The sequence below is a fragment of the Oncorhynchus mykiss genome, chromosome 12, assembly GCF_013265735.2.
Source record: "Oncorhynchus mykiss isolate Arlee chromosome 12, USDA_OmykA_1.1, whole genome shotgun sequence".
Lineage (NCBI taxonomy): Eukaryota > Metazoa > Chordata > Actinopteri > Salmoniformes > Salmonidae > Oncorhynchus > Oncorhynchus mykiss.
The window spans coordinates 45805739-45820460 of NC_048576.1; the positions used below are offsets into that span (position 1 = coordinate 45805739).

The window sequence follows — 14722 nt, forward strand, 5'->3', positions numbered from 1 at the left end:
TGCTAGCTAGCAACTTACCTTGGCTTACTTCATTCGCGTAACAGGCAGTCTCCTCGTGGAGTGCAATGAGAGGCAGGTGGTTAGAGTTTTGGACTAGTTAACTGTAAGGTTGCAAGATTGAATCAACCGAGCTGACAAGGTGAAAATCTGTCGTTCTGCCCCTGAACGAGGCAGTTAACCCACCGTTCCTAGGCAGTCATTGAAAATAAGAATGTGTTCTTAACTGACTTGCCTAGTTAAATAAAGATTAAATAAAGGTGTAAAAAAAAAAATCTGCCAAATCGGTGTCCTAAAATACCGATTGTTATGAAAACTTGAAATCGGCCCTAATTAAATCGGCCATTCCGATTAATCGGTCGACCTCTAATTTGAAGGCATCATAAGATATAGCACCTTGACCGCTCACCTTTAATGGGCGACCCCTGTGGACTGGAAAGCACTACGACACCCATGCCGTTCCCACGGCAGTATGGGAAATTCTCTGGGTTGTACTTCTCACTGACCACTTGGACGAAGGTGCGCAGCGCCTCTTCAGAGGACTCCATGGCCCCAGCTGTCTGATGAGAGAGTGAGAGAAATGAGTGGAAGACATTCTTCAAATCAAATATTATTTGTCACATGCTCCGAATACAACAGGTGTATAAAAAAAGGGGGGGGGGGGGAAATGCACAGCACAGACTGGAATATATTCTGGGATTTTTTGTATTTTTTTTTTTTACCTTTATTTAACCAGGCAAGTCAGTTAAGAACATATTCTTATTTTCAATGACGGCCTAGGAACAGTGGGTTAACTGCCTGTTCAGGGGCAGAACGACAGATTTGTACCGTGTCAGCTCGGGGGTTTGAACTTGCAACCTTCCGGTTACTAGTCCAACGCTCTAACCAGTAGGCTACCCTGCCGCCCCCATTCTTCCGATGGCATTGAGTTGTACACCACATATCAGTCACTGGCTTCATCAATAAGTGCATCGATGACGTCGTCCCTACAGTGACTGTACGTACATACCCCAACTAGAAGCCATGGATTACAGGCAACATTCGCACTGAGCTAAAGGGTAGAGCTGCCACATTCAAGGAGCGGTACTCTAACCCGGAAGGTTATAAGAAATCCCGCTATGCCCTCCGACCAACCATCAAACAGGCAAAGCGTCAATACAGGACTAAGGTTGAATCCTACTATACCGGCTCTGACACTCGTTGGATATGGCAGGGCTTGCAAACTATTACAGACTACAAAGGGAAGCAAGGCCGCAAGCTGCCCAGTGACACGAGCCTACCAGACGAGCTAAATTGCTTCTAGGCAAGCAACAATGAAACATGCATGAGAGCATCAGCAGTTCCGAACAACTATGTGATCACGCTCTCCATAGCCGCTGTGAGTAAGACCTTTAAACAGGTCAACATTCACAAGGCCGCTAGGCCAGACGGATTACCAGCATGTGTCCTCTAAGCATGCGCTGACCAACTGGCAAGTGTCTTGACTGACATTTTCAACCTGTCCCTGACTGAGTCTGTAATACCAGACCACCATAGTCCCTGTGCCTAAGGTAACCTGCCGAAATGACTATCGACCCATATCACTCACGTCTGTAGCCATGAAGTGCTTTGAAAGGCTGGTCATGGCTCACATCAGCACCATTATCCCAGAAACCACTACAGATGGTAGTGCGTACAGCCCAGTACATCACTGGAGCCAAGCTTTCTGCCATCCAGGACCTTTATACCAGGAAGTGTCAGAGGAAGGCCTCCAGCCACCCTAGTCATAGACTGTTCTCTCTACTATCGCACGTCAAGCGATTTCGGAGCACCAAGTCTAGGTCCAAAAGATCTCAATTAAGTAAACATTTAATAGAATTACCTATTTCAATGATGTAACAAAGATTCACTCTACTCTAATATTCTTCAGCATTTCCTGTTCGACTCTCGTTTGATTTAACTTAACCTGCATAAAGTTTTCACAACAGTTTATTTGGTGTGGCAAAAGAAAAGCCCATGCACTCTCTCCAACTCCAACTGTCATGGAGTGCTACTGGGTGCGTAGGCTTTAGTGACAGCCCAGCACTATTTCAATTTCCAATAAACAACGAATCATGGTCTTCAGTCTGACTCTGAACCACAATTAGTTGAATCAGGGCATGGTGTGTTTCTTCTGGGCTGGAACAAAAGTGTACATACTCAGTGGCTCTCCAGGTCTGGAGATAGAGAGCTCTCACCCCTGCTGTAAGGACACAGAGGTCTGATTCTTACGGTGCTTCCTAAATTATCAGACTGATCGGTTTCACTATCTGGTTGGGTTAAGTTCTGTCTGTCTGCAAACTGATTCTCTAGCCTGGACCCATCTGAACTGACAATACCCTTTTCACACTACACTGTATCATGTTGACCAGGGCTGGGCAATATATCAAGTTTTATCGTTATATTCACGTTTATATTTTAGCGCGGTATGGAAAGTGCCTATATCGCAAGAATCGATGTTCTGTTATAATGTTGTAATGTTTTACAAATGCAGCATCTCACTGTCTCTTCTCTGTCAGCCCAATGTCAAATCATGTCCAAATTGCATGACAACACGTGCACAGAGGTTATCCACCAAACACAACCCTAGACAGCCTTTCACAAATTGTAACCACGGCGGAGAAGTGTAGCGGCGGTAAGAGTTCCACCAAAATGGAAAGTGAGGAAGCCAGCTCAGCCTCTCGTGAGGATGAAATCATCCCCAAAAATGGCAGCAATCTTTTTTCAGTAATATGGAAGTGGTTCGGGTTTAAGAGGTCTGTTCAGCAAACGAATGTCCTGTGCAACATGTGTCGAAAGACAATTGCTAGGAAAAGCAGCAGCACAACCAACCTGTTCCATCACTTGCAACTGAAACACGCGGTGGAATGAGAGGAACGTGTGAGACGATGCAATGCCGATTCCAGTCGCCTGATTCCCAAAACGTCTGCTAAAAGACAAACTACCATAGCCGCATCCATTTCAATCATCATTTCGTAATCCCGAATGACAAGAAAGGTTTGAGGTGGAAAGAGATAACAGATGCAGTGACCTATTACATAACGAAAGATATGGTCCCAATCTTTATAGTAGAAAAGCCAGGCTTTAAAAAGCTGCGAGGTACAGTTGACCACAAATATCAGTTGCCAAGCCACAAGTACTTCACGGAAGTAGCCCTGCCTCGATTATACACTGCTACCTGCGAAAGAGTCGCAGAGATGCTGGCTAGTGTTTCTTATTTTTCCAACACAGCAGATCTATGGTTGAGCAGAACGTCAGAGCCATACCTAAGTTTGACAGTCCACTACGTAAATGAAGACTGGAAATTGCAAAATGTCTGCCTCCAGACATCTTACTTCCCCAATGATCATACGGGTGAAGTAATAATAGCCCAGGGTCTCAAAGACTCTCTGGCATCGTGGAAAATGAGCGAAGACCGACAGGTGTGCATGACAACTGACAGCGGGAGCAACATGATAAAAGCATTGCGCTTGAAGAACTTGACCTGCCTGCAGTGCTTCTTTGGGCACAGGCTTCACCTCGCCATCGGATAATTAAAGTGCATTCAAAAAAGTTATGCTCAGGCCAGCTGTAGGCTAATGTGTTAGTAGTTGTGTCATTCTGCCAATCCAATAGCAAATAACCACAGGCTGTTTTAATTATAAAAAATGAACTAAATAAATAAATGTTCAATCAAAATGATTATATAAATTAAAATCCATGTGTACGTGTGTGTATACTGGGTGTGTTATCGTGTATGTGTATTAGAGGTCGACCGATTAATCGGAATGGCCGATTAATTACAGCCGATTTCAAGTTTTCATAACAATCGGAAATCTGTATTTTTGGACACCGATTTGGCCGATTAAAAAAAAGAAATTACACCTTTATTTAATTAGGGAAGTCAGTTAAGAACACATTCTTATTTTCAATGATGACCTAGATACGGTGGGTTAACTGCCTTGTTCAGGGGCAGAACGAAATACTTTTACCTTGTCAGCTCGGGGATTCAATCTTGCAACCTTACAGTTAACTAGTCCAACGCTCTAACCACCTGATTACATTGCACTCCATGAGGAGACTGCCTGTTACGCGAATGCAGTAAGAAGCCAAGGTAAGTTGCTAGCTAGCATTAAACTTATCTTATAAAAAACAATCAATCAATCATAATCACTAGTTAACTACACATGGTTGATGATATTACTAGTTTATCTGGCGTGTCCTGCATTGCATATAATCGATGCGGTACGTATTCGCGAAAAAGGACTGTAGTTGCTCCAATGTGTAGCTAACCATAAACATCAATGTCTTTCTTAAAAATCAATACACAAGTATATATTTTTAAACCTGCATATTTAGTTAATATTGCCTGCTAACATGACTCGTTGCGAACTGTGAAGACTATTTCTTCCTAACAAAGACAGCCAACTTCGCCAAACGGGGGATGATTTAACAAAAGCACATTTGCGAAAAAAGTACAATCGTTACACGACTGTACCTAACCATGAACATCAATGCCTTTCTTAAAATCAATACACAGAAGTATATATTTTTAAACCTGCATATTTAGCTAAAAGAAATCCAGGTTAGCAGGCAATATTAACCAGGTGAAATTGTGGCACTTCTCTTGCGTTCATTGATATGCAACAGTTTGGGTCACCTAATTTGCCAGAATTTTACGTAATTATGACATAACATTGAAGGTTGTGCAATGTAACAGGAATATTTAGACTTAGGGATGCCACCCGTTAGATAAAATACGGAACTTCACTGAAAGAATAAACGTCTTGTTTTCGAAATTTTTGTTTCTGGATTTGACCATATGAATGACCTAAGGCTGGTATTTCTGTGTGTTTATTACATTATAATTAAGTCTATGATTTGATATTTCATAGAGCAGTCTGACTGAGAGGTGGTAGGCAGCAGAAGGCTCAGAAGCATTCATTCAAACGGTACATTCCTGCGTTTGCCAGCAGCTCTTCGCAATGCTTGAAGCAAAGCGCTGTTTATGACTTCAAGCCTATCAACTCCCAAGATTAGGCTGGTAATACTAAAGTTCCTATTAGAACCAATAGTCAAAGGTATATGAAATACAAATGGTATAGAGAGAAAAAGTCCTATAATAACTACAACCTAAAACTTCTTAACTGGGAATTTTGAAGACTCATGTTAAAAGGAACCACCAGCTTTCATATATTCTCATGTTCTGAGCAAGGAACTCAAACATGAGCTTTTTTACATGGCACATATTGCACTTATACTTTCTTCTCCAACACTGTGTTTTTGCATTATTTAAACCAAATTGAACATGTTTCATTTTTTATTCGAGGCTAAATAGATTTTCATTTAAGTATTATATTAAGTTAAAATAAGTGTTCATTCAGAATTGTATGTAATAATGACAATTATAACAATACTGAATGAACACTTATTTTAACTTAATATATAATACATAAATTAAAATCAATTTAGTCTCAAATAAAAAATGAAACATGTTCAATTTGGTTGAAATAATGCAAAATCCCAGTGTTGGAGAAGCAAGTCGGCCGATATACATTTTCTTATTAAAACGGACGATTTTGGTCCTCCAATAATCGGTACCGACATTGAAAAATCATAATCCGTCGACCTCTAATACATAGGCACACAGGCTTTACTCAGTCAGTGGCAGGTCATTAGTAAAGCTTTTTAAAAGTAAGGGCCCTAGCAAGCTGCCCTGGAGAATGCCTGTCCACCTGGATTATGTTGGAGAGGCTTCCAGTAAAGAACACCCTCTGTGTTATGTTAGACAAGTAACTTCCTATCTACAATTCTAGCAGGTTATGTAAAGCTGCACTGAAGTCTAACAAAACAGCTCCCACAATATTTTTATTATCAATTTCTGTCAGCCAATCATCAGTCATTTGTGTAAGTGCCGTACATTTTGAATGCCCGTCCCTATAAGCGTGGTGAAAATCTGTTAAAAAGGTTAACTGTGAAATTGAATTGTATCTAAGGGTTGGTAACAGGCAGATTGGCTGGCTATTTGAGTCAGTAAAGGGTGCTTTGCTATTCTTGGGTAGCGGAATTACTTTTGCTTCCCAGGCCTGAGGGCCTGTAATCCTCAGTAATTTTCAATCTTGTAGGCCTAGATTGAAGAGATGACAAATAGGAGTGCCAATAGTGTATGCTGTCATCCTCAGTAATTTTCCATCCAAGTTATCAGAGCAAGGTGGCTTGTAATTGTTGATACAAACAAACCATCTGTACTGACAAATCATGGGTTTCACCACACAGGCAACAAAACAACACAGTGCTCAGTATCCTTCGCTCCCGCAATAAGGAAAGGGAAGTAGCTAGATAGTGTAGGCTAAGGGTGAAGGGTGAAGGCTAAAGCACATTTATTGTAGTGATTTTTACTAATAATGAAGAGCAACCAGATGCAGCACTTGACACATTTGTGAAATTGCTTATTCCAGTTACTAATAAGCATGCAACCATTAAGAAAATGACAGTTGTCAAAAACTGTTGTCCCTGACACAACCATGAGATGGAGCATGAAAATGTACAACTACGTTACATTTTCGTAAAAAACAATTACTCATAAAACAGAATGAATCTGAACACTCACCATTCCCAACTTCGGCAGACACATTTCTAATTCTTGATTACGTTTCTATAACCCTTACCGAACCTGAACCATTTTACATTTTAACTTAAATGGGGAAGGGATGTGCAAAGGATCCCGGATAGCACGGACCGGGCGCGCAGGGAGCAGCACGAGCAGCAACGACATCATTACGTCATCCAAAAACATGCCAGACATTGGATTAATATAAAATGTTAATATCGTCGGCTGTGAGCGATGAACATTTTTTGGGATCTCTGCTACAATTATTTGAATATTTCAATTCATGTTTTGTGTACAAAGGTGATGACTTAAGAGTCTTAGAGAAGTCTGATTTCAAAATTTCTGTGGCCGTCAATGGAAATTGTCTTTCTGGTTCGGGCGTCAGTTAAACTGCAGTACTGAAGCATAACTGTATGTTGAAAACGTGATTCTGTCGAAAACGTGATTCTATACCGGAACCGTGGGCCACACAAGCAAAGGCTATGTTCGAGAGCATCAAAATCTCAATGTATCATGGGTATATTGTCACCGACTAACCTAAAAATAATAATGATATTTATGATGAAAAGGTGATTTGTAAATAATAATAATAATTATTATTATTTTAATTTGTAAAGCACTTTCATACACCCAAGGCGCTGAAGAAAATAAAACATTTTATAAAAATAATAAAAACTATCCAAAACACAGAACATATTAAGCAGACAACAATCAAAGCTGTCGTCAGATCTGATAAACAGGAGAACAGAATTGACATAGGCCCTTGAAAGCTTTACTGAACAGCTCAGTCTTTAGCTGTGCCTTAATAAGGATTAAACAAGACCAGAGACTCTGCAGCCTGACCAGGGTTGCCATGTTCGCACTTTTCTTGAAAAATTTGGCTACTTTCAGAACGATGTGCAGGTGAAAATGTATTGGTCGCAGGTGGCAGGTTTTTGGACTACTTCTAAATTGCACCGAAGCCACCATGGCATTTCGCTTAGATATATATTTAATTGTGACCTGCTGCTGACTATCAGGTAGGCTGTTACTGAGTTAATGAGTGAGTGAATGTTGGGGAGGGTTGAGGGGTGTGTTGCATTGAGAACACTGTAGGTAGACTATTTAGATTGGTCATTATGCAGACACCCTCTTTCCATAAAACGTATTAACGCGCTAGAACTGCTAGAACTAATACAAAGGGGACAAAGCATTTGAAAAGGACTTAAGGCACTCTAGAGCTCTTTAGATGAATTTGCTCAGAGGTGGTTTAAAGTAAATGTGGAGAATGATAGGCTATATTTGATGGGAAATGATCTGGCAAGTTTAATGAGGGCAAATTATATTTTCTCCTGTGGCATATTCTTAAACTAGCAAGAATTATTATTTTAATGGTAAAATGAATTTAGCTTCTTAGCCTACCTCGTTAAAAATGACATCAATAAACCCTGAATTCTCACAATAACTTTATGGAAAAGGGGTTTCATGGGTAAATGTGGCAACTTTCTTGCTGGAACAAAATAAAAGGTGCTAGTTTTCAGGCCTTGTGGGCAGGTTCAGGGGTCATTGGGCTTTACACTTTAGCTTGACATGGCAACCCTGGCCCTGACAGTGACTGAAAGTGTGTTCCACAGCCAAGGAGCCGCACAACCTAAATCCCTGTCACCCATAGTTTTTAGACTGCTGTTGGACTGCTGTTGGGCTGCTGAAGGTAGATGGAGTGGCAAAGGGTAAGTGTGGGGTGCCCATGGGGTAGGAGGAGTGCAGACATTTACTTGGTTCCAGAGTTGTGGATAGCTTGGTAACTGTGAACCAGGATTTTAAAGTCAATGTGTAAGTATAATTGATAATAATAGATCAGTCATTTGGCAGTCGCTTTGATCCGAACACGGCCATGAACTAGATAAATGGAAAGGGCTCATCATCAAGACTGACTGAACAGAATCTGTTCGTATCCACTCGACTCTCGCTGTGCAACAAACGTCATCAATTTGTAAATTTGGGCACCAGGTGTGTCCATATTATAGCCTCTTCAGGGTAGAAGGCAATCTACGACATAACAAGTATTATATGCGACGTCATTGTCGGGCAATGCGACGTCATTGTTACATTGTTATAAACAATGGCATAATGTATCCGTTTTTGTATTCTGAACTGGTTGGTTGTTTTTTGATACTGTGCGACCACCAATTAGTTTAAATAGAGAATCTGGTTCCCAAAACAGTAGCTACTTGGACGGGTAAAGAAATGCTCATGTACTTAAGGCATATATTGCACCTCAATTAATGGTGCATAACAATAATAATCAGACAACTGGACCACATCTCTTTCGAAAAGGCATTGAGAAAACATTCCTTACCTTTCTCTGTCGTTTCCTTCGAATGGTTGTTATTGTTATTCAGACCGCTGTGAAGTGGGCTAGAATAAATAAGTACTTCCGGGTCACGGATTTTTTTTTTTTATTCCTTCAGAATAAAAGTCACGTCCGGTATACTTTGTAAATGAATAATTAGGACAAATATTTGCTAAATTATTTTAGAGACACAGCAATTCATTTTTGTCATCCCTAGTGAACATCCGTCTTTGTTCCATATCTCTGAGGCCATATGAGCCACTGTCCTGTTGTCCCTTTGAGAGGACACTCTGGCGTTTTCAATAATATCACGTGTTGGGGTGTGACCTTGACATAAGAGCTTATCAAGAAATGTCCTCTGTTGTAGACACCCTGATATCCCAACTATGTTTTTCACCTACTTTTCACCCATTGACCTTAATGGCAATTACAATAAAATATAAAATATATATTTATATTTTTGTATATTTATGTTTATATATATATATATATATATATATATATATATATATATATATTTGGTAGCCCCAAATGTTTTTTACATTGGACATACATATTGCACCATACACAATTATCTGTACATTGTATCGTAGTAAAAGGTGAGTCCATTATAGTTTCCAAATCCACAGATACTTTTGTACAGTGCAATGTGTATGTCCAATATGAAAAACGGATTGGATTTAAACCGTTAGGCTACTATTTAAGGGCCGCAGAATGAGCAGTGGCGCTCCTTGGGTTGTACACTCTGTGGATTTGGAAACTAGAGGTGTTCCTAAGTAGAATGGACCCCCCCCTTTACTGTAAAACAATGTACAGGAAATTGAGTACTACGGTGCATTATATCCAATATGAAAAATGTACTGAATGGCCAATATGAATTGGCTAAATAACAATGCAATTTAAAAGTGTTTTGACTACTATAATAATAATACTATTATTAATATTGTTACTACTATTATTATTAATAGTAGTAGCATTATTAATAATGTTTTGTTATTTGTATTACTGTTGGTAACGGAATCCTTTTTTAATATTGTTAAACAAAATTCTAAGTCTGCTAATGGCTGAGGTCATGCTAGGTCCTGCTTAGCCTCTGCTTAGGTCAGTGGTTGCCGAACTGTGGGGCGCCGGAGGTGTAGGCTTTTTTTTTTTTAAGAAACTCAGTCCAGCTTTACACTTAGTCTGGAAAGTTGTAATAGTATAAATTGGGTGGTGCATCATTAGTTCCTAGTGTAATGTTAGTTATTGCATACCTTAGAGAGCTATTTATAACTTGTCAGAAAATGTCTAGATCAACTAGCCAATAAGCAAAACATTTTTATATCAACTAGCCCGTCAGCTAACATTATTTTATAACATTATTGTATAAAAACATGTTAGCTGACGGGCTAGTGGATCTGATAGTGTTTGTTGAATGACAACAAACACTTAATTGAAGAATCCCTACTGTTGATCAATCACTGACAAAGGGGCGTAGACTTTGGCTACCGACTTCGGTTTGCACTAACAACCAAAAAATAACTTGTCGAATACCAAAATTAACAAAAACGTCACAAAATGTCGTCAGTTTAATATATGCACAAACTGTCCCGAACTGTTTCGTCTGGGAAGCATTCGGACACCTTTACAAGGACGACATGTCCTGAACAGAATCAGCCTATGTTTGTTGTATTGTGGAAAAATTAGCTGCGGAACAGGCACTTGAACGCACTCATGACTCCATTCTATGCGCATTAAAGTTATAATCGCGTTGTCTGAAGTGCCCTTTGAAAGCCTAACACGTTGAGATCGGAATTTATAATTTAGTTAGCCATGTTGGCAATAGAATAAGTATTCAAATGATGCCCACCTGACCCAGATTGCGATTTATAATGGAACGTTTTTTGGATTGCGTAAGCAACTACAGTAATTACGTAGGGCTGTGTGCCAAACAAAAAACAACAAGTGTATCAGTTCCTCAATGGCAAAGCTAGGAGAGCTAAAAAAAACACCTTTATAGCAGAAGGGTCTTTCCTTGAGTCATAAAAGTGCATTGACATTACTTAGGAAATGTACACAGTTTGGAGAAGTGTGTGGCCACTTGGAGACACAAGTTAGACCTCACTCAAACCCTTGTAATCCTTATTTCTTATCTTGCATCTATGCTAAAATGTAATTAGTATTCTTACTTTCTTACTGAATGTATCCAGAGTATTTTTTTATTCTGTTTTTGACAAATGCTGTGAAAAGTACAGGAAATGTAAACTGCACATAAAATCAACAGTGGAAATGTTTGGATTCAGTCTTTTCAGGGGAACTGTTGTGTCCTCACCTTCTGGTCTGATAATTTCCCCATAATCTCCAAAGTGTTCTCTTTCAAATGCTGCCATGGTTAGGCATATGCTTTTTATAGTTATTCTGTTAGAAACATTTAAATTTGTCCCTGTACATATAGGCCAATTTCCACAAGTGTAAGGGCTAAACAAAAGTCCCCCAGGAAGAAGATACTATCACAATAGGTGCTAAAGGTAGTTAACTTCTGTGAATGGGCTATGTCCTAATTAGCTAGTTAGCTAATTTACCAAAAGTTTTCATTACATTTCATATTCATATATTGTAAATGATGATAAACTACTACATGCATTTTGATTGTTGACATTTAGTGCTGTTTGCTGCAATACTTTTTGTTGACATGTTGAAATGAATCCCATACATATTTTCAGTTGATTTTAAATTTAAATGAAAGGTAAAAATATCATATGTTGCAATTCTTCTTGTAGTTGGTGTGAATGCCATGTATTATCATCAAGTTCCTCTGCGAGAAGAACTGAGTAGAACTGAGTAGTTTTCTTAGTTATAGCTAGAATGACACATCAAAGGCTTTTCTTCAATGAAGTGCCTTATGTCTTAATATAAATAAACAATAACAACCTCCTATTTCTCAACACAGATCTAAAGAACCAGTGAAAAGCGTTCAGGGTGAAGGCAGCAGACGCCATGCCTGGCAGTGACTGGACACCGTTTGAGAAGAACCGCTCCTACGGACATCGTGATTGTAGGAGGGGGCGTGGTGGTCTGGTCCATCGTCTACTGGCTGAAGCAGAAGATGATTCTGGACAGGGTGCTGGTGGTGGAGAGGGATCCCACTGTGAGTGGCCTAGGCTGTGTCATGTGACCTCACTCATGCCCTCCAAATACATCTGAAACTCCTGTCTACCAGCGCTTTAGATAAGTTTGTGACTATGCCAATGTCACAGCATTGTGGAACATACAAGCCATGTACACACTACTGAGCCAAGCAAAACCAAGCCAACTGAGCTGAATATTGATGATGTTGATTTTGGTGATGCTGTGTTTTAGGTATGCCACAAACACAATGACTACTGCAGAAGGTGACAAGGTGGATTACAGAAGAATCAAATATGCTAATGCAGGTATGACTCCTGATTTGCACAAGGACACTTTTCACTAAACATTAAATCTCCAATTAATAATTTTCAAGTTTTAATGTTACATGCACAAGTACAGTGTACACAAGTACACTTTCTTGCAAACTCAAATCCCAACAATGCAATAATCAATAATAATGTAATGCTAGAAATAAAAAAACACGAGAAATAAGAACAAATATGAAGAACACAATAAGTAAGTAAGCATATTATATACAGGGTCAGTTCCAATACCATATTTACAATGTTCAGGGATAGTGGAGTGATGGAAGTACAGACCCCTTGGCTTTTTCCAGATATTGTTGCGTTACAGAATTCTTCTAAATTGGATTTGATTAGATTTTTTTTTTTTGCAAATGTCTGAAAATGTATTAAAAATGATTATTTATGAGTATTTAGACCCTTTACTTAGTACTTTGTTGAAGCACCTTTAGCAGCGATTACAACTTTGAGTCTTCTTGGGTATGACGCTACAAGCTTAGCACACCTGTATTTGGGGAGTTTCGCCCATTATTTTCTGCAGATTCTCTCAAGCTCTGTCAGGTTGGATGGGGAGCGTCGCTGCACAACTATTTTCAGGTCTCTCCAGAGATGTTCCATCGGGTTCAAGCTCTTGCTGGGCCACTCAAAGATATTCAGAGACCTGCCACAAAGCCACACCTGCATTTTCTTAGCTGTGTACTTAGGGTTGTTGTCATGTTGGAAGGTGAAGGTCCTGAGGTCCTGAGCACTCTGGGGCAGATTTTCATCAAGGATCTCTCTGTACTTTGCTCCATTCATCTTTCCCTCAATCCTGACTATTCTCCATGTTCCTGCCACTGAAAAACATCCCCACAGCATGATGGTGCTACCACTATACTTCACCGTAGGGATGGTTCCAGGTTTCCTCCAAACTCCAAGCGGGCTGTCATGTGCCTATTACTGAGAAGTGGCTTCTGTTTGGCCACTCTACCATAAAGGCCTGATTGGTGGAGTGCTGCAGAGATAGTTGACCTTCTGGAAGGTTCTCCCATCTCCACAGAGGAACTCTGGAGCTCTGTCAGAGTGACCATCTGGATCTTGGTCACTCCCCTGATCAAGGCCCTTCTCCCCCGATTGCTCAGTTTGGTCAGGCGGCCAGCTATAGGAAGAGTCTTGGTGGTTCCAAACTTCTTCCATTTAAGAATGATGGAGGCAACTGTGTTCTTGGGACCTTCAATACTGCAGACATTTTTTTGGACCCTTCCCCAGATCTGTGCCTGGACACAATCCTGTCTCGGAGCTCTACGGACAATTCCTTCGACCTCATGGCTTGGTTTCTTCTCTGATATGCAGTGCCAACTGTGGGACCTTATATAGACTGGTGTGTGCCTTTCCAAATCATGTCCACTCAATTGAATTTAATACAGGCAGACTTCAATCAAGTTGTAGGAACATCTCAAGGATGATCAATGGAAGCAGGATGCACCTTAGCTCAATTTCAATTATCATAGCAAAGGGTCTGAATACTGATGTAAATAAGGTATTTGTGTTTTTCATTTGTAATACATTTGCAAAAAACTTCTAAACCTGTTTTCGCTTTGCCGTTATGGGGTATTGTGTGTAAATTCATGAGGAAACAAATTAATAATATTGTAGAAAAATGCTGTAATGTAACAAAATGTGGAAAAAGTCAACGGGTCTGAATAATTTCCAAATGCATTGTAGATATGTGTCGGGGTAAGGTGACTAGGCAACAGCACATAAGATAAACAGAGTACCCACTGTGACTATTAAAACCTACCCTAACCAGCATTGTTTAAAGTGGCTAGTGATATATTTTACATCAATTTCCATAAATTCCCATTATTAAAGTGGCTGGAGTTGAGTCAGTGTGTTGGCAGCAGCCACTCAATGTTAGTGGTGGCTGTTTAACGGTCTGATGGCCTTGAGATAGAAGCTGTTTTTCAGTCTCTCGGTCCCTGCTTTGATGCACCTGTACTGACCTCGCCTTCTGGATGATAGCGGGGTGAACAGGCAGTGGCTCGGGTGGATGTTGTCCTTGATTATCTTTATGGTCTTTCTGTAACATCGGGTGGTGTAGGTGTCCTGGAGGGCAGGTAGTTTGCCCCCGGTGATGCGTTGTGCAGACCTCACTACCCTCTGTTCGTTAAGCCAAGGAGTGCTTGGTGATAAAGGAGGAAGCAGCCTGCACAAAGGGGAGGAGTAAGGTGAGAACAAAGTGCGTTATGAAGAGTGGGAGAAGAGAGAACAATATCTGTGTGATTACCCATTGTGACGTTGACTGTCGGATTACGCCCCTCGTGTACCGAACCGGATTGGCTGAGAACCCGAGTGTGAGGATTACCCCTGGAGAACTGAACGGACAACGAGAACGGC

The 14722-nt window shown here is 40.3% G+C and overlaps 1 protein-coding gene and 1 long non-coding RNA gene across 2 annotated transcripts in view; both read right to left on the reverse strand.

Moving 5' to 3' along the window:
* The window catches only part of LOC110538902 (alpha-tectorin-like), an 82369-nt gene extending 72987 nt beyond the window's left edge, over nucleotides 1–9382 (reverse strand). The window contains exons 1-2 of the mRNA XM_036939508.1: nucleotides 8943–9382; nucleotides 407–557 (exon numbers count right to left, since the gene is read on the reverse strand). Of these exons, the coding sequence (XP_036795403.1) occupies nucleotides 407–545 (139 nt within the window). The 5' untranslated portion in view covers nucleotides 546–557; nucleotides 8943–9382. The remainder of the gene's footprint in view (nucleotides 1–406; nucleotides 558–8942) is intronic.
* A 1733-nt stretch (nucleotides 9383–11115) lies between these two features.
* On the reverse strand, nucleotides 11116–14368 carry LOC118937677. The gene is made up of 2 exons (XR_005034989.1): nucleotides 14329–14368; nucleotides 11116–12039 (listed from the first exon to the last, which is right to left on the reverse strand). It is a non-coding gene; the product is annotated as an uncharacterized LOC118937677 (long non-coding RNA).
* Nucleotides 14369–14722: the final 354 nt, after the last annotated feature.